Here is a 20,800-nt window from a genome sequence, read left to right on the forward strand (position 1 = left end):
TTCCTCCATATTTGGGGAAATGGGTCTTTCCAAAGTGACCATGTGAACAGCCCGCTTTCTTTCTCTCCTCGCAAATGCCCCTACATAACTGCCTGGACGTGCCCCAGCTGAATGAGCTAACCAGGTGCAAGCGAGGCGATTGGAACCTGGGAAGGAAGAAAAAGAAAAAAGACCCGGGGCTGCAGTGCCTCTCATCTACGCCAGGGGAGTCTATCTGTAGCTTCAGCGGAGCGAGGAGCTTTTTCCCCCTTGGACGTCCCTCTGTTCCGAGCGGGAAAGGCACGAAGCGTGGGGCTGCTACCGCCTGCCCATTCCAGCAGTGCTGCCCCCTAAAGCGCCTTTGTAAAGCACAGCTTGCAACACAAAACACGAGCGCCTTTCCCGCCGGCATGGCAATCCGCCTGCAGGTTCCGCACACAGACGTCTCTATTTTTTTTGTTCTGTTTGCTGAGCGGCAACCAGGAAGGTTTAAAGGAGGGGGGGCAGAGAATTGGAATTTGCACTCAGCCTTGCCACACTAGTGCGCAGAGGAACGGCCAAATCCCTAATCCCACAAACTCCTTGAGATCCAAAGCTCATCTACCTGGAAGTGAGCCTTGGTTGATCTAGCACTGAACTTTGGTCCCAGGGTAAGATGGCCACCTTAGAGTCCCCTCCCTCGCTGCCCGTTTGGAGTCAAGAAAGAGCCCCGGCTAACATACAAACGCGTCCCAGTGGCTGGCGGGTCGCCGCTACAACCAGTTTAAGTGGACACAGTGAATCATTCTGCTAAACGGCGTGCGTGGCTGTGGCGGGCCGAGCGAACTGCCTCTCTCATTATTTTGTTTATTCCTACCCCGCAGGATGCATGTTGTAAGGGCTTTCTAGCTCCGGATTGGACGGTATAATTGATATGTTGGAGAAGCGACGACGAGGGCCGGTGCGTACAGACAGGCGCGCCCCCGCTCGCGCGCGCTCACACGTCGCCCCCCCCCCTTCCAAGTTTGAGTAGCAGTAACAGTGCCGCACACTAAGAGGGCAGGAGAGTCACTTCCCTAGAATAGAGAACGAACTCTACCGTTGTACAAAAGCGGCGCGTTTTTCTCTTGGGTGCAAACGAGCTCTTCATTGAGAGGAAAGGCAGAAGGGGGGAGAGGGAGGCGGAAGGAACCATAGTTCCCAAGAACTTCGGCTGCAACAAGCCTCCTCCTCCTCCACTTCCACTCTCCTTTCTTTCCAGAGCCGGGGATCTTCCCCCTCTTCTTCTCCCCTCCCCTCCCCCGTTGGTTCTTCTGGCCCACCCGGCTGTGGTCAACAGCATTTTTGAGAAACAGAAATCCTCCAAGACTTTTGCGTTTTGGGGGGCGGAGGAGGATAAAGAGGAAGAGGAGGGGGAAAGTAATATTTGCTGCCCATCATTTTCACAGCCACGCTGAAGTAATTGCGCCCCCTCTCCCCGCTGTCCCTTCTCGGCTCGGATTCCTGGTCTAGCCACAGTTCCTGGACTGGAGAGAGATTTCCTTTCTTGATCCCCCCCCGTTTCCCCCCCTTGCAGCGTTGCCTTCCCGCGCTTCTTCTCCCCAAATCCCGACACGCTGCATGTTTGCAAATTGGTAAAAAATATCTTCTCTCCCCCTCCCCGCTTTCACTCTAAGCCCCCCCCTCAATCTCAGCCCAGCCGCTCAGATCAAAGCGCCGTGCCTCCCTCCCAGTGGCCGCCGCTCACTAATGGGATTGCAGTGTGCTTGGCTCTGCTGCTGCAGCCGCCGGAGGGAGAGGAGCTGCTGTACCTCTTCACCGACACTCTGTGGGTGCTGAGCCGCGGGGATGATCCGGATCTTCCCGGATTTCAGCGTGCAGGTGACTGCAGCTGCGGCTGGCGGGGCGGCTGGGGGAGTGCCGGCCGGGCCGGGCATGGGGAGAGCCAGTTCCGCAGCCAACGGGAACCCACAAAACGTCCAGGGCATCACTTCATACCAACAACGGTGAGTGCACAATTCCCAAAGTGTTTATTAGGCTACCTCACTTGTTTTGTGCGTGTGTGTCCTCTGTGCTCATTTTTTTTTTTTTTTTAGAAAAATCACGTCTTTCTTGCTGTTCTTGGGACTGCATATACTTATACAAAAAGGATCGTTTAAAAGCTGTGGCCAGAAATACTCTAGCTTCTTGAGCTTCGACGACAATAGCAAAAGGGGAAACTGAGATTCCTGGAAGCTCAACAGCAGAGGATCTCCCCCCCCCCCCGCTGCAAAGTTTGGGATCCCGTTTGCTTATCCTTGCTCCTCAAGTAGGGATTTCTCAGTGTCAAAGCCTTGTGCGAGCCCCACAACGTGGCAGCCAAGAAGTATAATTGATCACGCTACGGTGATTGATAATTTGTTTTCAGTTGAACAAGATAGAGTTTTCACTTGGCGTTTCACCCTTGCAATTCCACACTTTTATTACAACAGTGCTAGCATGTCACCTGTTACTAAGGGGGAATCTAGGAGGAAACCATAAGTGGGCTCGGCACTGTTGGATACTCAACTGAAATGCATTCTAATGCAAATTTCGAGCTTCCCAGACAGCTCCTTTAGGAAAGGAAACCTAACCAAGTTGGCTTAGGCAATAAGTCATAGTGAAGTTTAAAGCCCTTCCTCACCTTTTTGCTCTCCTCCCCCAAACATTCAGACAGGTGGAATGCTAATAGGATCTGTAATTATAATAAATTTTTGTTTGCTTTTCTGTGTCACTAGAAGATTACAGCAAACATGTATTGATCAAAAAGTAGGAAGCAAGAGACGGATTTTACACTGAACTCTGCAACATTTGATTTTTCATTCTTTTTGTGCCCTCCAAGTTGCTCCAAATATCCTTTCTGTCAATATGCCATTAAAACAAATTAGATGAGTAAAAGCTTGAGGTTGTTCACAAACTTAAATAACAGGTACTTGAAATTTAAATGCCAACGGTCACTGGTTTGGAAACTCTTAAACCAGGCACCTGTTAAGGGCACGTTTTGGAAAATGCATGGTTTACTTTTAATGAACTTATCTGCTGATGATGCTTCTGCAAATTTAGGATAAATTCTGGGATTCCTGAAGTCATCTCAAGAGATGCTAAAGCACTCTCATAGCCCCTGAATGCTTGAAATTCAAGATCAGTGTTTTGTCCCTTTTTTTCTTAAAGCAAACACAGGAATTCTTTATATAAAATAAGTGCAGTATAGCAAGTACAAAAGACAGGGGAAAGTTGGGTGTAGTGCTCATTTTCCTTAGTTTCCAGATTGTTTTTATCACTTGAAGAATTCTTATGTTTACTTTAACAAGAAAGCACAGGGTAAGAGTCAACATAGTTTTGACTGTGAAAGGGGAAGTCAAGGATCAGAAATAGGATATTAGTTTTACATAAGTGAAAATTATCTCTTGAGAATTTCTACTGCATTGTGAAAGGGACATGAACCATCTCCTCAGTTTTTAGTATTAAAGTGTAATACTAAAATTGCTTAGGGTATAAGAAACAAAAGGAATAGTACGTATTTGTTAAATTGTATGTGTAATTTATGAAATAAATACAGTCGCCTCTAACCTGTAACTATTTGTCCCAACTAAGGCTGCAGTCCTAATCCCACTTACTTGGGAGTAAGCCTCATTGAATTCAATAGGATTTACTACTGAGTGATATGTTTAGGATTGCACCAGAAGGATGTAATCCTATGCATACTTTCAAGGGGAATTGGTTCTATTATACTTAGTGGAACCTACTTCCAAGAAGTTAATTTTATTAGTATATTTTTACTCTTGCAATTCCAAGTTCCATTCCTTACTTTCAAAATGCATAGTATAATAAGACCCTTAAAAAGTGTTCATAATATTAACTCTGCACAGGCAGATTAAGAGCAAGCTTTAAAAAAAAAATTAATACATCAAAATCCTTTTCCAAATGATTCTGTGAAAATGTTCCAGTAAGGCAGCAAGGTGTTGCTAGTTCTTCCACACTCACTGCAAAATCCAAATGACACCTGTTAACTTTATTGTTTTGAATGGGGTGGGAGAAGTTGGAGAGGTGACAGAAAGGTACTTAGGCTGCCTTTATGGAGTCTGGCAGTATTAGAATCCTCACACCGGCACTTACAGGAATAACATTTGTATTCTGTTGCAGAATAGTTACTGGGTCATTTTTCAGGTGGTTACACATCCTTACAACTGTTTTATTTCTACTGATTTTGATGTGCCCTACTGCAAAAGGAGGACTCCTTAAATTGGTGGGTCTAAATCAGAAAGAGGTGAATGGTTTTTGGAGACAGACAGAGGCTGCTGTAGAACTTCGGGATGCAAGCGACTCAGGGTGGCTATATTTGCTCCTCAGAGCCCTGAGGGACGTGAGGCAGGTCAAACTCGCTGCCTCCTGTGGCAGAGATAATATTTTTTGGGTCACTGACTGCGTCCTGCAGCTAAACTTTCTGGCACTTTGCAAACTCCTTATGCAGCCATCGCTTACCTACCCACGGGTGGAGTAGATGCATTCCTTTTAGTTTTCTCAAAATCCAGCTTGGATATCTTTTTTAGGGGTCTTGATTATCTTGCTTTTATTTGAGAATTTACTTTTTGTTAGCCCGGGAGCAAAAATACCAGGATTTAACAAATACGCAATTGCTGTAACCAGCCGACATTCGGAAAATAGGTCCGAAAAGTGCCCCCCTCCCCTGCTCTTACACTTTGTTTTAGAAAAAAAAATATTTCCCTGATATGCTGATAAAACACTCTTACTCCCACCCTTTTTTTAAGATATTTTTTAGTTAATTTTAAAAACTGGCACTGTAGTGGGCTGAAACAACAAAGTGAACTTTCTGAGAGGGTGAGCGATCGCTATGCCACGAGAAATACGGTAAACCGTTCATCCCGATGGATGCATTTGCACCCATTTCCGCGCTGTCTCCCACGTCCTCAGTAGTATACGGTAGTTGGACGGAGGACAGGAGTCAGACGCATGTGCAGCCAGTCTGTGTAGCTGAAGGATGTCATTCTATCCTCCGTACACACACACACACACACACACACGCCGCGTATATAAAGACATGCACGTACGCTAATAGACGTATACGTGCTTCGATTAGTACACACTAATAACCTCTTGGGTGTGTATGCGCACGCACACGCGAGTGTATCCATGTTCACACGGTGTATGTCCTCCAAAGTACACCTTCCCGATTCTATTTTTATGACATGTGCGATTCCGTGAATACACACAGCCTGTTGCCAGAATTTAGCCCTAGCACCAAGTGAGCGCATGTTTGCGACTTTCCAGCTTCGCTCTCTCTCTCTCTCCCTCTCCTGCTGCTGGCTCTGCTACTCCAAAGAAGGAAAGTATGCGAAACTGCAACTGAGTGGCGTTGTTGCGCCGGCAGCGGAGGCTCGCCGGTCGCTTGCACACGAGTCAGAGCGGTCGGAGCTGGGGAAGCAGCTGGAAAATGCCCAGAAATACTTTCACAGCGGTCAAGCCCGGAGAGCCCTGACTTCTCATCCCCCCCCCATGGCCTGGCCTGACGCTTAAGCCGGTCCCGCGGGCTCTGGCTCTCTCGTTGCGTGCCTCGCTGTCACACCTGCCGGGCAATGCCAACGGCCGGGCTGCCCGCCGGGGCTGCGCGGCTTTCTCCCTCAGCTGCGGCCGGCCACTCGTCACTCTGTCTGGTATGTCTTCGGAGGCGGCGGAGCCTGGGCTCTCTCCGCTTCTCGGCTTATGGACGGCGACGGCCAGAGAACCGGCAGCGCTAGCAAGCGAGCAGAGCGAAGCAACCTGCGCCAGGACTGCTGCGCCGGGGAGCGGGAGTCCGCAATGCATTGGCCTCAGTACTTTTCCTCAGCCTGCCTGCCTAAGCAGGGCCATTGCTGCCGCCGCCGCCGCAGCTCCTGCTAGACACAACAGCACACACCAGCACCAGGAGGGGGAAAAGTAAGGGAGAGAGGAAAGGGGGGAAAAAAGCCCAGGAAGATGGCGCCCACCAAGCCAAGCTTTCAGCAGGATCCTTCCAGGCGAGAACGGTAACACTTTCTCCGTATTGAACCTGCGGCAGCAGCGCCTGCCCGTGTCTGGGGCGCCGCCGCTCGCTGCCTCGGGTCTGGTTTGGTTGGCTTCCATGCCCGGGAAAAGGAAAAGAGGAGGGAGGGGTGGTGGTAGAGGAGGAGGAGAGGCAGGCGGCGACTCTTCTGCCTGCAAAGACCCGCTCGCCCTGCTAGGTCTCGGGAGTTTCTCTTGGTGCATGAATATTTGTCGTCGTCTGCTGCCTGCTGCTGCTGCCGCGGTACAGACACACACCACTTGCTAGGCTAGCCTCTCAGCAGCAGCGGGTCTGCACCTCTCCACATTGCAGGAGTCGGTGTTTGGCTGGGTGCGTTGGAAGGAGGGAAGGAAGGGGGTGTAAGGCGGAATTCCCGGGAGGCAACTTTTCGGCTGGATGGTCTCGACGAGGGGGGGTGGGGTGAGGTGGAGAGAGACGGGCGGCGACAAGCGGAATAGAGAGGAAGGGGTCGGGGGTGCGTGGAGACGCGAAGAGCTTTCGCCAGGCCCAGGGCTTCCTTGTGGAAGGGCCGGCTGGGTACGTACAGCTAGGCCAAAACTACGGGAGAGGGGCTTGCTGGGCTCCTCCTTAACTGCTGGGGCAAGTTTAGTTGAAGCTCTGCAACAATTCCACAGTGCCTTGCGCTTAACCCTCCCCCTTTCACCCGCCTTTTGGAATCACTCGAGGTTTGGGTTTAGTCCTTAACTTGTTTGTTATTGCACAGTCGGTGGAGATGCTTTAGCAGGCTCAAGAACCGTTTGCTGTGGCAGTAAATGCGAGGAGTGGACTCGCTGTCGGTCTGTTAAGCCACTTCTGTTTCCTTCTCTATTCCTCTCCTTCCTCCACCCCCGCCCTTCCCATATACTTTTACTGCCGTTCCTGATCGGCTCCGTGGCTGTTGACATGCCTGCAGCTGTCATCTTAGTGAAAGTAAAGTGCATCTTTTAGAGAAGGGCTCACGTTGTATGGCAACTGTATTGGAAAGTAATGGGCTCATGTGGCTGACCCATTGGAAACAATGGGAGTGGGAAACAATGGCTAATGAGGATATGAAAGGCCTCTAAAGATATGTGAACTTAAAGGCCAAGTCAGGCAAGAGATGCTGAAAGGTTAGTCTGAGTCACTACTCATCAAGGCTTAGTCTTAGAAGCTGTTGTTTCTGAGCATGTGCAGAGTATGTTTTTGGGTAATTCTAACCAGCCTTCCTAGAAATAGAGTTCTGGGACAGGGCTTCTTGAGCATAGGGTGTGAGTTCTAGACAGGATAAGACCCAGCACTTCTTTGTGCAGATTAATTCCTGCAAAAAGGAAAGTGGACGGGTGCTGATACAGGGGACAGAGTAAAAAGCTTTAGAGAACAATTGGGAATGGCATAGAGGTTGCTATGGGTACTGAGAAGCTTGATTGCCCAGAGTAGAATAGTTGTGGAATGATAGCATCCACTGCTGCAAGGAAGGACAGTCTTTCCTCCTCTAAGCAACATATTGCAAAGTTTAAAAGTTCATGTGATGTCACTGAACTATGTTTCTTAAAATCTTCAAAGCATCATTTCAGTCTCATTACCAAATTGAGACCATAGTACAGATTGGTTTCCTGTTTTGCTTCCTTTGCTTTACTGGTACTGCTTGGTAGTGAAGAGGCGAGGAAGGTTCCAGATTAAGATATAAAATGAAAACTATTCTCTGAGTTGCTTTTAAAAATGCCTAGATAACTTGAGGTGCAGAATGATTGATCAGGGGAATATGAAGAATTGTAATTGTTGCTTTCTGCTGATACAGTGTAACATTTGGCTTTTAAAACATGTTCTAATCAGGATGTCAAAGGAGACTATAATTGTAAATATGTCTGCTCATAGTGTCAAAATAGGTATCTGAGGGAATAATCTGGGTATCAGTTGGGCTGAATTGCTTGGATTTGAGCTGATTTTATCTTGTTTTCTAAATAGGTTTAAATACAAACACTCTGCTTTTGTTCATGCTGTATTTAGTGCTTTGTTCATAGTATAAACTGTTGCATTCAGCTATATTTGGATATGCTCCTGATGGAAATACATCATCTTGGTGAAATTTATGGAAATCAGAGGTTTAAAATCCCTTTGCTTCTCTTTAGCTATGAAAATTCTGTGTTTTCCCTCCAGTGGCTGTAAAAGCATTTGTGTATTGCTAATAATGTCTTTAGCAGCATGCTGGTTTCCTGCACATAGAGTTGTGCATTTGAGATGGAAAAAAACCAACACATAAATAGCAATATGTGCTGTCTTCTCTTCAAGCCCCCACCCCCGAACCAGAGAGTTCTGGGTTTCCCCCCCCCATATGAGCCTGGTACTATATTAGTAACAAGTGTGTTTGTCGGGACAGCTTCAGTAATCTCTCCAGCAGAGGCATATTTGTGTGCCATTTTGGGAATTTTTCTGAGATAGGTATCTTGAAGATAGAATTAATTTCTAGGGGAAACTTCATAGCCTGTGCATGAGTGCTTTCTTTATCACCTGTCTCCATTTGGCATTCGAAGAAGGTAAATCAAAGTGTGCGATTTGTTATTCTGCTCCACTTGAGAGCTGTACTAAATAACACTTGGTCTGAAATTCTGATTGAAGTTGTAGGAGGATATACTGTATTTAATTTAATGCCCTTTAATAGCATATTCTTGTTCAGCTCTGATGCTGTCATCTGAAAGGTTGGATCAGAGTAGTTTTATCCTGTAAGGAGTGGGAGGAGTAATAATTTCAGCGGGGAAAGTCACTTACATTCATGGAACACCAATAATGCAAAGCTTGGCCTAGTGTCCAGACTGTTGTTTTATGTCTGGAGGATTAACTTGTTGTCACTGCTTACAACGTTCCAACTATTTTATGATTAAATGGAACACGAGTTTTTTTGTGAAGGGGGCGCTCTGCTTAAGACATACTATGTCAAACAGTTGCCTCTTAATATAAGATAAATCAGTAATGCATTTTTTTTACTAAATAAATGCTTAGTATTTTCTTAACACACAGCCCATACTTTACTTGCTTCTTGGCTGCAGCAGTTTAAATCTGGTCTCTCTTTTTACTTCTTCCTTGTTAAATATTATGAACAGTCATCCTGCACGTTGCAATACAGATTAATGCTGCAATTCTGTCCATCTGAATTTACCTGGGAGCTCCATTGAGTATAATGGGATTTACAACCAAGTCAACATGAATAGTGTTGGGTTGCCTGCCCTACTGAAATAAGTAGGTCTCAGTGTGTAGAATTGTAGCTTAAGCCTCAATTCAGTGCATACAAAAGTTTAATATTTATAAAACTCAGCGTATTATAATTGGTAAGCTAGTTTTTAAAAAATTACAATTATTTGTTATTTAGTAAGTATGGATCATTTTTGAACTTTTTTGATTAATTATTTGAGAAAAAAGTTATTGAAGCTGTTGAATTTCCTTCTACAGTGTTATAGGCAGCAAACTGTTCAAGAAAGCTTGGGATTATCTAGCTTTGATGATATATCCAAGGAAGTTAAATGCATACAGTTGTAATGCATGTGATACGCCAACAGTGATTTGTAAAGCATATCACTGTGTTATGTTGTAATGTAGAGTGAAAAAAGCACCCTTCATTTTTTTTGTATTTCTTCCTAGACTATATGGTTAAACACAGCAGTGATAAATGATGATATGCATTGTCTAACACTTGCTTTTATATAAATAGCTCCAGAAGATTGCTTAAATGATAATCGAAAATATGAAATAGGGTGGCCTTCATATCACAAGGCCAAGGGTCTACAAATGGAAAAACTGAAATAATGAAATATTTCCAAGGCAACAGACTGTCAACAAGAACAGTAATGCATGGGCATATCATAGAGGTACCAGAGAGGATATTAGATCTTATAGCTCTAGAGCTAGGAGTTATAATGACCTTTATTAAATAGAACCTCCCACATTACCACAATATCTCTGATTTCTGATTTATGGAGCAGTGGCACTGATGTTCACATTTTGAAACATGCTCCCTATATATTTGGTATACTGTATTTTTACTTACTTGGACCACATATTATTTGGGATTTATATGAGTATTGATCAATTTATAATATGCATTTTAGCAGCTAATGAGTTTCTACTATAAGCTTTTTGACTATATTTTTCACAGCCCATGGTTCTATTTTATTAAGAACAAGTTACAGCTATATAGCATGTTTTCTCAGACAATTTTCTATTATTGATGTAGAATATTATGTAATTAGCATCTCACCAGTGAATAACAATTCCTTCTGAGCAAGTTGCTTACTGTATCCCACACTTAAGCTGGTTTTTGCAACCATGGCATGAGATGGTGAGCAAGTTGGCATATCTTTTGAAGGTTCTTGCTAGGCTGCTATAATAATACTCTTCCTTTTTAGCAATTTGATGTTCTATTTCATTATTAAACTGTAAAGCAGAGCCACTTCAGTATAGGCATTGTTGGCACATCATTTTGCCATTGCTTCCATCCGTCTGTTTTAACTGCAATCTGTTGTTGATGTCTTACTAGAAAAGTATAAACATTAATTGTTGAACAGTTATGCCATATATAGTTTTTAAAGCTGGTGGTGTAACATGTAGGAAAGTCAGTATCCTGAAGCATTTGAATTGTTCTGTAATTTTATATGGAGGCTTCATAGTAATTTTGTTTAAATTCCGTATGTGATAGAGCTTAGTACTGACATTTTATTAGCAGGACTGCTAGATGCACAGTAATTAGATATTACTTTTCAAATATTTGTTAATATTTAGATCTCATTTTATAAGACACTGATAAATGTTTTTGGCCTTGGATAATAGAAATGTGTTTTTTTATTAGGAGCTATAGAAATTTTGTCTGTCCAGTTACAAGTTGTTGGGTTTTTTTAAGGATGACGTGGTGTAATGGAATATTTTGCATGTCGGAGAACACATGAGATGTTTGTCTGTGGTCAGTCAATCTGAATATTATAGCACATGTTGCCTTCTCTTGAATCTACATCTCAACAAATTCAGTAGACTTCATCAATACATTTCATCACTACTTTTATTAAGTATTTGTGAAAGATGTATTAAGTACTTTATAGTTGGTGAGGTCTTTAAACTTATACTTTAAATGAAATGTTTCTACGTTGTTCAACCTATATAATATAGTTTTTTGCTTTGATATAAATTGCTTCCAGTTAGAGTATGTTTGAACTATTGATATCTGTAGAACCTAATATGGTAATCTTAGTTTGTTGTAATACTGTACTGTATTAGTTTTCAGGAGGGTAACACAGCAAGGATCTGATAGTTGCTGCTATATCAGAAATGACTGCAACATTGTTTTGTGACCAGTACAGTCAGTAGTTTCACAATATATAAAGTGCCTGTGAATGGTTCTCCTCTGCCCTTTATTTTAACAGGGCTTTGAGTAGAAGTATTCATTAAAAATTTATGATATGATTGTGTATTACACTGAATGATATTACATTGAAATACTGGGAGTAGTTTCTTCTTTAAACTCGTAAATATATGTTATTTTTCTGGGAATATACATTGAAATTCTATTATCATTTTTTAAAAAGCCAGAATTGAGCGTACACATGAATTGCTTACATATATTACATTTTTATTTCATAGCTTTTTGCATCTTTCTTTCTATCTTTCACAAGACTGATTTCAAAATTCTTGTTTACTGCAGCCACTCTGTGTACAGTTAAACTCTCCCATTCTTAAGAGAACTTTGAAAAAAATAGAGTGCTCATTAATTTAAATGATACCTCAACATATTTGTTGCATACTGAAGTTCACATTTGACTCGTTTTTTATAGAAGCAAACTTCTAAGATATTGAATTAAAAAATTGCCATATTTCACTTCATCTACAGATGATCAGAGATTCCCAGAGTTCTTCAGAGCTAATTCAGGAAAGACTCTGCACAGTTGGGAACTTTAGAATGATTTAAGATTATTATTATGATTATGATTATCATTACCATCAACATAATTTATTGTATTCATGAGTCACCCTTCCTTGAACAGAGTCCAGGACAATGTACAACGAAAGATAAGGAATGAAATTACATAAGTGATTAAAACAAATACAAAAGTAAAATATTCATAAAGTAACAGTCATTAAAAGTACAATCCACACACTGCTGTTGAGGGCAAACATCACAGTATCAGACTGAAAAGACCTGTCTGGTGATTGAATCAACCACATTCAACATAGAACAGGAAGTGATTACAAATGCTGGGATGCAAGAGGCGGGGCAAGAACTGATAATTATCCAGGGACTAGTTTCATCATTTTCTTCTCAGCTTTATGTTGTGTTTTCATCAGCACACAGGCCAATTTCATTTCAATTTGTCTTTCATTGCCTGTGTTTGGATTTAACACTAAAGACTAGTTTAGTGGTGCTACTGGTTAATTCTCAGGCTTACATACTTCCCTGCCTTGTCACCTCTAGTACAGCGAGAGGAGGCAGTTGGAAGCTTTTGTTTCCATTTTCAATTAACTGCTGTTCCTCATTATGGCAAAGTTTGGTTAGTGTTAGCTGTGGTTTAGGGAAACAAGCGAGAATTGTGAACCATGTTTTTAAGTTTGATTATTCCTTAAACTACACTTTGGCCAGCTTTGGAAATAACGAGTTACTGCTGTGAGTTGAAATTGGAAGTGAAAGCTTCTGATCTCGTCATGGCTGTGCCAGGGGAAGAAAAGGGAGGGAGGAGCGTGTGAATCCTGAAACTTACACATGTACCATTAAGCCATTTTTTAGCATTTTGTGTAAGCCAAGCCATTATCACTCCAGAACTAATATGTATGCTTCATCCACAATGTGTCATCTGAGGTTTGTGGGCTTCCCCCCCCTTTTTTTTTTGCATACGCAGGACTACGATCTGAGAGACCAGGGTTTGAATTCCCACACAGCCATGAAGCTGACTGGCTGACCTTGGGCCAGTCACTGCCTCTCAGCCTCAGAGGGAAGCAATGGTAAACCCCCTCTGAATACCGCTTGCCATGAAAACCCTATTCATAGGGTTGCCATAAGTCAGGATCGACTTGAAGGCAGTCCATTTCCATTTCATTCATGTACTTATCTACCTATGTATATCAAATAATTTTGATGTTATTGTGGTATGAAGGCAGGAATTTTGAAATGTCTTGACTGTGAAGTAGCTAGTCTTGTACATGTTTAGAAAGAAACTCTACTCTATCCCCTCATATAAGTATGCTTAAGCTTATGTGTGTATGATATTTATACAAACCTACCTGTGCAAATTCAGCTTTATATGACCCACCACTAAAGAGGTTCAGTTAGTGGGAATGCAAGAGAAAGAGTTTTTTTTTGTGCCAGCACTCTATTTGCGGGGGGGTGGGGGAGATGAGATTAGTTCCATATTTGACCCTTAGGTAGGTAGGGGAAGCATTTATATTCCATGTCGATTTTACTGATTTTCCATAGATCATTGAAGGTTTTTACTCTGCTTCTTTTGATTTAGGTTTTGGTTTTATTTTTTATTTTTGTTACTTGATGGTGATTTGCTTGCTTTTGTTCTTTTATGTAAACTGTTTTGGGGGCTCTTGTTAGGGCTGAAAATTGGTATAAGTATGTTTTTATAAATAAAAATGAAATAATAAAATCAATTGTTTTGGTTAAATGAGAAAGTACTGGGTCATGAGGGAGTAAGATTAGGATACTAGCCAAGATGAGGGATACGTTGAGCAAATTGAAAAGATGGTTAGGAAAGTTAATATTCCTTGGTAGTACTAACTTCCATGTGATGTGGCATATTTATTTATTTATTTATTTATTTAATTGCATTTCTAAACCGCCCTATAGCTAACAGCTCCCAGGGCGGTGTACAACACGATAAAACCACAATATTTAAAATACAAGCAAGTGTGTATTGCGCATACAACTATAAAACATATTTAAAAACAGAGTAAAAGAAAATAAACATAAGATTAAATTTAAAAAAAACTTAAAATGCCTGGGTGAAGAGGTGGGTTTTTACCTGGCGCCGAAAAGATGACAGAGAAGGCGCCAGGCGTATCTCATCTGGGACGGCATTCCATAATTCAGGGGCCACCACCGAAAAGGCCCTAGATCTTGTTACTGTTCTCCGGGCCTCTGTATGAGTTGGGACCCGGAGAAGGGCCTTAGACACAACTTGTGTTCACACTATGCCTTTTCTACTGAACCCTCGCTTTTAAGTTGATACAAATCACAAAGATGGGAGACAAAACATGTGATTCTGTATGCAAACTACCATATTCATAAACCAGTGGGAGAATATTTCCCAGGACCTGCAGTTTTTGAACTGAAAGTGGCCATTCTTGAACAAAGGAAACACAAAGATGTATTACTATGTGAAATTGCTGAATTACAACTCATCAAGAAGTTAAATTGTACCTCTGGATTGAATCGAGAAAACGGGCTTTTATTCAACTACAGGTGTTTTTCACATAGCTAGGATATTTCTCTTATCAATTACAACTGCTGTGAATAGTCGCTGTGCTTATTTTACATACATTTAAGCTTTAATGTTATTGTAAGAAGCTATACCTTTTGTATTTCATCTGCATCTTACTTGTTTATTTTTGCTCTTTACCTGTATTTATACATTATACCTACTAGCTAAGGATAACATCTGAAGAATTCCACAAAATCTTATAGTCCACAGTCTTTAAGATGCCAAAAGACTTCCTTGTTTTTGCTACTTCATAGACACTGAAAAATTGTTCATGTGGACCCCAAAACAGTTCATCTGTCATATTGTGCCCAAATCTGAGACTAAATCAGTTAGTCAGTTACATGCATATCCTGCTTTTTCAACTAGGTGCTCAAGGTGGTATACATGCCCCCCCCTTCACATTTTATCCTCACAACAACCCCAAGAGGTAGGTTAGGCTGAGATAGCATTGACTGGTGTAGGGTTAACCAGTGAATTTCATGACTGGGGATTTGAACTCTGGTCTGTCTCATGGTGCTATGAAATGATTTAGTAAGATACCATATGCACATCTTATATCTACATGTATATGGCAAATTATCTGAGCATGGATGTGGAATGGATGGTCCTAGTCCTACATTAACTATTATACTACAAGTGCAGAAATTATTTTAGGATATCTGACTTAGGAAGCAATCCAACTCACCCTTCCCTTGGGTGCCACGGATTCCCACTGGTGCCAGGAAGCTCCCAGCTGTTCCGGGCTCTGCTGGTAGCAGCCTTCTGCCATGGCAGAGATGTAGCTGAAGGAGCCTCCTGGCGCTGCCGGGGGTCTGTTGTGGACGGCCAGCCTGGTGGACAGAAACCCGGTGGAAGCCGGCAGAAGGCCCGAAAATGGGGCATTCAGGAGGCGTGGTGGCGGAGGAGCCTTGGGGGGACTTACATGAGACCCTTCCCATGTCAGACCCTTCCTGTGTCAGACCCGTCCCCCAGGTCCTAATACTCTTGTGAACTCCGCTGGCCAAAAGGCTGGCATAGTAAAATTTTTAAAAAATTAAATCCCATTCAGGCCTGATGAAAGTTAAATAGGAAAGCACAAAAACAGGACTACAGCTGAACGTCAAAAAGACTATAAAGTAATGACAACAGAAGATTTATGTAACTTTAAAGTTGACAATGAGGACATTGAACTTGTCAAGGATTATCAGTACCTCGGCACAGTCATTAACCAAAATGGAGACAATAGTCAAGAAATCAGAAGAAAGCTAGGACTGGGGAGGGCAGCTATGAGAGAACTAGAAAAGGTCCTCAAATGCAAAGATGTATCACTGAACACCAAAGTCAGGATCATTCAGATCATGGTATTCCCGATCTCTATGTATGGATGTGAAAGGTGGACAGTGAAAAAAGTGGATAAGAGAAAAATCAACTCCTTTGAAATGTGGTGCTGGATGAGAGCTTTGTGCATACCATGGACTGCAAAAAAAGACAAATAATTGGGTGTTAGAACAGATTAATCCAGAACTGTCACTAGAAGCTAAAACGATGAAACTGAGGTTATCATACTTTGGACACACCATGAGAAGACATGATTCCCTAGAAAAGACAATAATGCTGGGAAAAATCAGAAGGGAGTAGAAAAAGAGGAAGGCCAAACAAGAGATGGACTGATTCCATAAAGGAAGCCACAGACCTGAACTTCCAAGTTCTGAACAGGGTGGTTCATGACAGATGCTCTTGGAGGTCACTGATTCATAGGGTCGCCATAAGTCGTAATTGACTTGAAGGCACATAACAACAACAACAACAACAGGTCTATGTGGAGTGCTCACTCCCTGGGAGGCCTGTTGACTGGAGCCGGTGCTTTCTGGCCGACGCATGCACACGGCTCCCAGTAGAGCTGGCATTCAGCCAGGGTGGCAGGTCCTCTTCTACTGGTCCCTCCTCCACTGTCTGCCTGGTAGTTTGATTGCTCCCTTACAAAATGTATGTTGCTCAGAGAAGTCATGTTTGTTATGCTTGGTCTCAGCAGTGTATGCTGAATACATTGTAGCAAATGGAACCAGCAAGAGATTCTAAGTCAATTGGAATTGATAGGAGGGTTCTGGACCAAGATATAGCTCTATTACTTTGTCTGCTTAATACGAAGAGTTAGACAGATCTGGAAGAGAATCTCAGTCATTGCTTTGAGGTATGCTTGCTTTTACTTATTTGATATTAACTAACTGCAATTAGTTGTTAGGTTCAAACCTGGCAAAACTGTTGTTGCATACATGTTGTTGGAGTATTATACCATCCAGCTCGTATTCACCTAAGGGTAGAGAAATCATGAGTGTATATAAAGGTGACAGTCATACATATGTTTACTCAGAAGTAAGCCTTACTGAAATTAAGGTATTAAAAATACAGAGGTTTGAGCAGAAAATAAAGCGGACACACACTTATTCTACATAAATAAAATGTGTACCTTGTGCTTCTGCTCTTTTGTATTTATTGTCTTTTCTGGAAAAAAAGATGCATGGTATTACCAAGAGGTTTGCCATGGAGCTACTCTATAGAACTCATGCTTGTTGTTAACATGTTGCCTGGGATTACAGGCAACTAGAAATTATCCCTAGCTGACAAGGTAAACAGTTGGACCCTTCATTTAGAAGCACATTATTCAGCAGGACTCAGCCCTCTTTTTTTAATCTCTACCACATATGCTCATTATAGTGTTGATTAAAATCTTGTCCATTATCAGCCAGTACCTTTGCTCCAGAAGCTCCTCGTTTTGTTTTGCAAAGAACTTTTTATCCTGATTTATGTTTGCATTTGTATATGGAATTTGTGAGTTGTCTTAGAACAAAGTTCTAATCTCCTTTCCTTTTCCTGACCCTAAGGCTGGGAAAGGTGTTAAGTAAACTTTTGAGATCCTGTAAAGTTAATTGGGGGTATAGTCTGTTCAGGATGGGATTTCACTCCCTCTGAAGGGCCAGGTTCACAGTTTAGGAGTAGTTTTGTACCTGACATTGTTCCTGGAGGGCCAATTGGCTGCGGTGTCCAGGAGTGTCTTAAACAGCTGTGCCTTTGCCCATCTTCAGCTGATGTGCCAGCTGCATCTCTTCCTTCAGAAGGTAGATCTGGCCACAGTGATTCATACTTTAAGAATCTATCATTTAGATTATTACAGTGGATTGTATGTGTGGATGCTCTTGAAGCATGTTCCAAAACAGCAGAAGGTGGAAAATGTGACAGCCAGACTATTCCCTGGTGAGTGCTTTATGGACCACGTAACACCATTCTTATATAAACTACAGTGGCTTCCAGTTTATTTCTGCGTACTATTCAAGATACTGTACTGATAAAGCCCTAAACAGCTTGGGACCAGGATATGTGAAGTACCCCATTCGTTCATATGAGCCAGCTCTAAATTTGTGATATTCATCAGAGATCCTGTTGTATGTCCCATCAGAGACTAGGTAGGTGGGTACATGGAACAGGGCCTTTTTTGTGGCAGCACCCTGATTGTGGAACTCCTGCCCTAGGAAGATCATATTGTTTCCATCTTTGCCTATTTCACCTGGCTTTTCTGCTCCCTGATTTTGTTTTAATAATAGTTTTGTTGTGTTTTAATTGGTGTTTTTTATTTTATTGTATATTGCTTTGGAGATCCTTGTGGGTCGAAAAGCAACAAATAAACAAATTATTTACATTTACACCAGTGTGCAGCTCCATTATGAGCTTTTAAAATTTAAATTTGCATATGTATTAGTAGCAAGTGATTATTTTTTATAGGTTAGTAATTTTTCTGACAAATAATTGGGTGTTACAACACATTAAACCAGAACTGTCACTAGAAGCTAAAATGATGAAACTGAGGTTATCATACTTTGGACACAGAATGAGAAGACATGATTCACTAGAAAAGACAATAATGCTGGGAAAAACAGTAGAAAAAGAGGAAGGCCAAACAAGAGATGGATTGAGTCCATAAAGGAAGCCACAGACCTGAACTTACAAGATCTGAACAGGGTAGTTCATGACAGATGCTCTTGGAGATCACTGATTCATAGGGTCGCCATAAGTCATAATCAACTTGAAGGCACATAACAACAACAAATTTTTGTGAACTTATTTGCAGATCTGGTAGAACCCTATATATGAAAAAAATCACAGAATAATATCAATAGAAGGTTAGATTGCCTTTATATTTTGAAAATCCTTAACAAAATGAACTGGTGCCTGTTCGTTGTACAATTTGAATTTCAGAACTGGAGTATATATTTCTTGTGTCATGAAGAATCTGCTGTGATTTTTTTTTTAAAAAAAAAATCTCCTTAACACTTGGCAGGATAATAGACAGTTTACTGATGCTTTATGTAGAGGCATTCTAGGTTTTTGAATCTAAAGAAGGAGACCAGAGGTAGTCTCTTCTCTGGTGATGTCCCACTCACAGACTAACCCAGCTCTACAAAGTTGGGCAAGGAGACAGAATCTGGACATCGGCAGGGTACATTACATCACTCACTTGGGAGCAGAAGTTAATGATCACATCAGATGCATTAGGTGAGGGAAAATATCTGCATTCTGCTTCAACAACTAAATAAACACCATGAAGTCTTTGAACAAGGATGGAATAACTTTTAAACAGAGGATTTGTGGTTCATACAACTTGATAAAATTGTGGTTTTTATGGATTTGTATATTTGTGTAAATTGAAAAGTACAGATTTGTTATTCAAATTGCTGGTAATGGTTAATATAGCTAAAGAACAAGGATTCAACATTTACATTATACTTTATATAAACTACGGGTTTTCATAGCTTCATTTCACACCCTTGACTATTCATGCTGGTTAAGCTTTTGAATCTCACTTGGATTAAAGTTCACGTTTCTTGTGCAGTAGCTTAAATGATACAGTTTGTTGTAGAATTACCCTTTTAAGATTGAATGCCATTTTGACATAACTGTATAATTTGCTAAGTTTTGGAATAAAGGTCTTTTTACCCCAAGGAAAGAATAGACTTGCAGCATTGTAGAGAAACACAAAATACTCAACCACTTGTAGGTAATAGTCTTTATAGGTCAAGGTGGAGGTCAGTGGAAAGGGCTGAATGACTGAATCTTTACAATATTGGCTGTGGGATAAAAAAGGACTTTTGTAGAGTGTGTTGTTTATCCCTTAACCTTCATAATGACACAAAGTGGCTGATCCTATTTGTGAAAAGTGTCACTGGATATAGAATTGGCAGTTATACTTCAGTTCTGTATAAACCAATGGTTCACAAAGAAAACTTTATTAGTGAATTAATGCTTTGTAGGAAATAGAGAGGTTCATAAACCTGCCAAAATAATGTTAATGCCGGTCTCTTTTTATTCATTATTTTATTCATCATCTTTAACAAAAGCATATGTTTCTTATATAAAACTAAATTACTATGTTTTCTGGCTTGCGTTTTGGCAGCATAAATGAAATAACTGTATTCAAATGCTGGTTTTTGAAGATTTAAAGTCTATATGTTCACTTTAATATTTCATATTTTATGCTTACTACTTTGTAAAAACATGTTGGCTGTGTAAACACCATATACATGTGCTGAAGACAATTATTTTTATTATTTATTTTATTTATTAGATTTATATCCGGCCCTTTCTCCTAGTAAAGCTTTACATTTATTAATATATGTATTAAAATGTGTTATTTAAAATACTAAAGTAAATAGAAAATAATATGTATTCTCAAATTGGAATAAGGAGATTTAAAATTAAAATAAGTGGTTTTAGTTTAGACCAGTACTGTATTGTTTTACACATTTGCTTGCTTTCAGGATTCTGCGATTCAACATTGGTTGCTGTAGCCTGACCCCTGTGTGGGTTCAGATGTACATATGACAATCTGTGCAATGCCTTCTTCATTTACTGTAAGAAAATGCTCTTTGGGATTATGCACACTATATTGGATTGAGATTCAGTTATACTTAAAGCAGACGTTTGAAATAAATGGGATTTTGGTTAGTCTGACTAACTTAAACACCATTGATTTCAGTGAACCCATTGTGTGTGAATGAGAGCCAGTGAGTTGGGCTGATATGCACAATGTGGACAAAGTCAGGTGTACTGAAATCCTGCTAGAAATAAATGACACATTAAAGATACAAAATTAAGCACTAACAAAGCTGTCTGATTTAATTACATTTCCCAGACACTTAAAATTGTTTTGGATGAATACAAAGTCTTAAGAGTAGATGTTCCCAATTTTGTGTATGGTGGGGAATTGGAATTGTACCACTCCTCCTACCCCCACCTAACATTGCAGCATCAGAGCCATATTTGATCTATGTGCTGCTTATCCTCCTAATCACAGACTGTGTCAGCAAGGGCTATA

At 41.3% G+C, this 20,800-nt stretch overlaps 1 protein-coding gene across 7 annotated transcripts in view; it reads left to right on the plus strand.

The window, feature by feature from the left end:
- The first annotated feature begins 556 nt into the window (after positions 1-556).
- Positions 557-20,800, plus strand: part of NPAS3 (neuronal PAS domain protein 3) — a 1,108,131-nt gene continuing 1,087,887 nt past the window's right edge. For 3 of the 7 annotated variants that reach the window (XM_061611614.1, XM_061611618.1, XM_061611619.1), the window contains exon 1: positions 5,121-5,999. Coding sequence is in view for 5 of the 7 variants with exons in the window: in XM_061611618.1 (XP_061467602.1) it covers positions 5,950-5,999 (50 nt within the window). In the remaining 2 variants the exon portion in view is untranslated. Of the gene's footprint in view, positions 630-763; positions 1,965-5,120; positions 6,000-6,505; positions 6,554-20,800 lie in introns of those variants that run through there. The other 4 variants (XM_061611611.1, XM_061611613.1, XM_061611612.1 and 1 more) reach the window with 3 other exon arrangements.

The sequence above is a fragment of the Rhineura floridana genome, chromosome 2 (assembly GCF_030035675.1).
Source record: "Rhineura floridana isolate rRhiFlo1 chromosome 2, rRhiFlo1.hap2, whole genome shotgun sequence".
NCBI classification, from domain to species: Eukaryota; Metazoa; Chordata; class Lepidosauria; order Squamata; family Rhineuridae; genus Rhineura; species Rhineura floridana.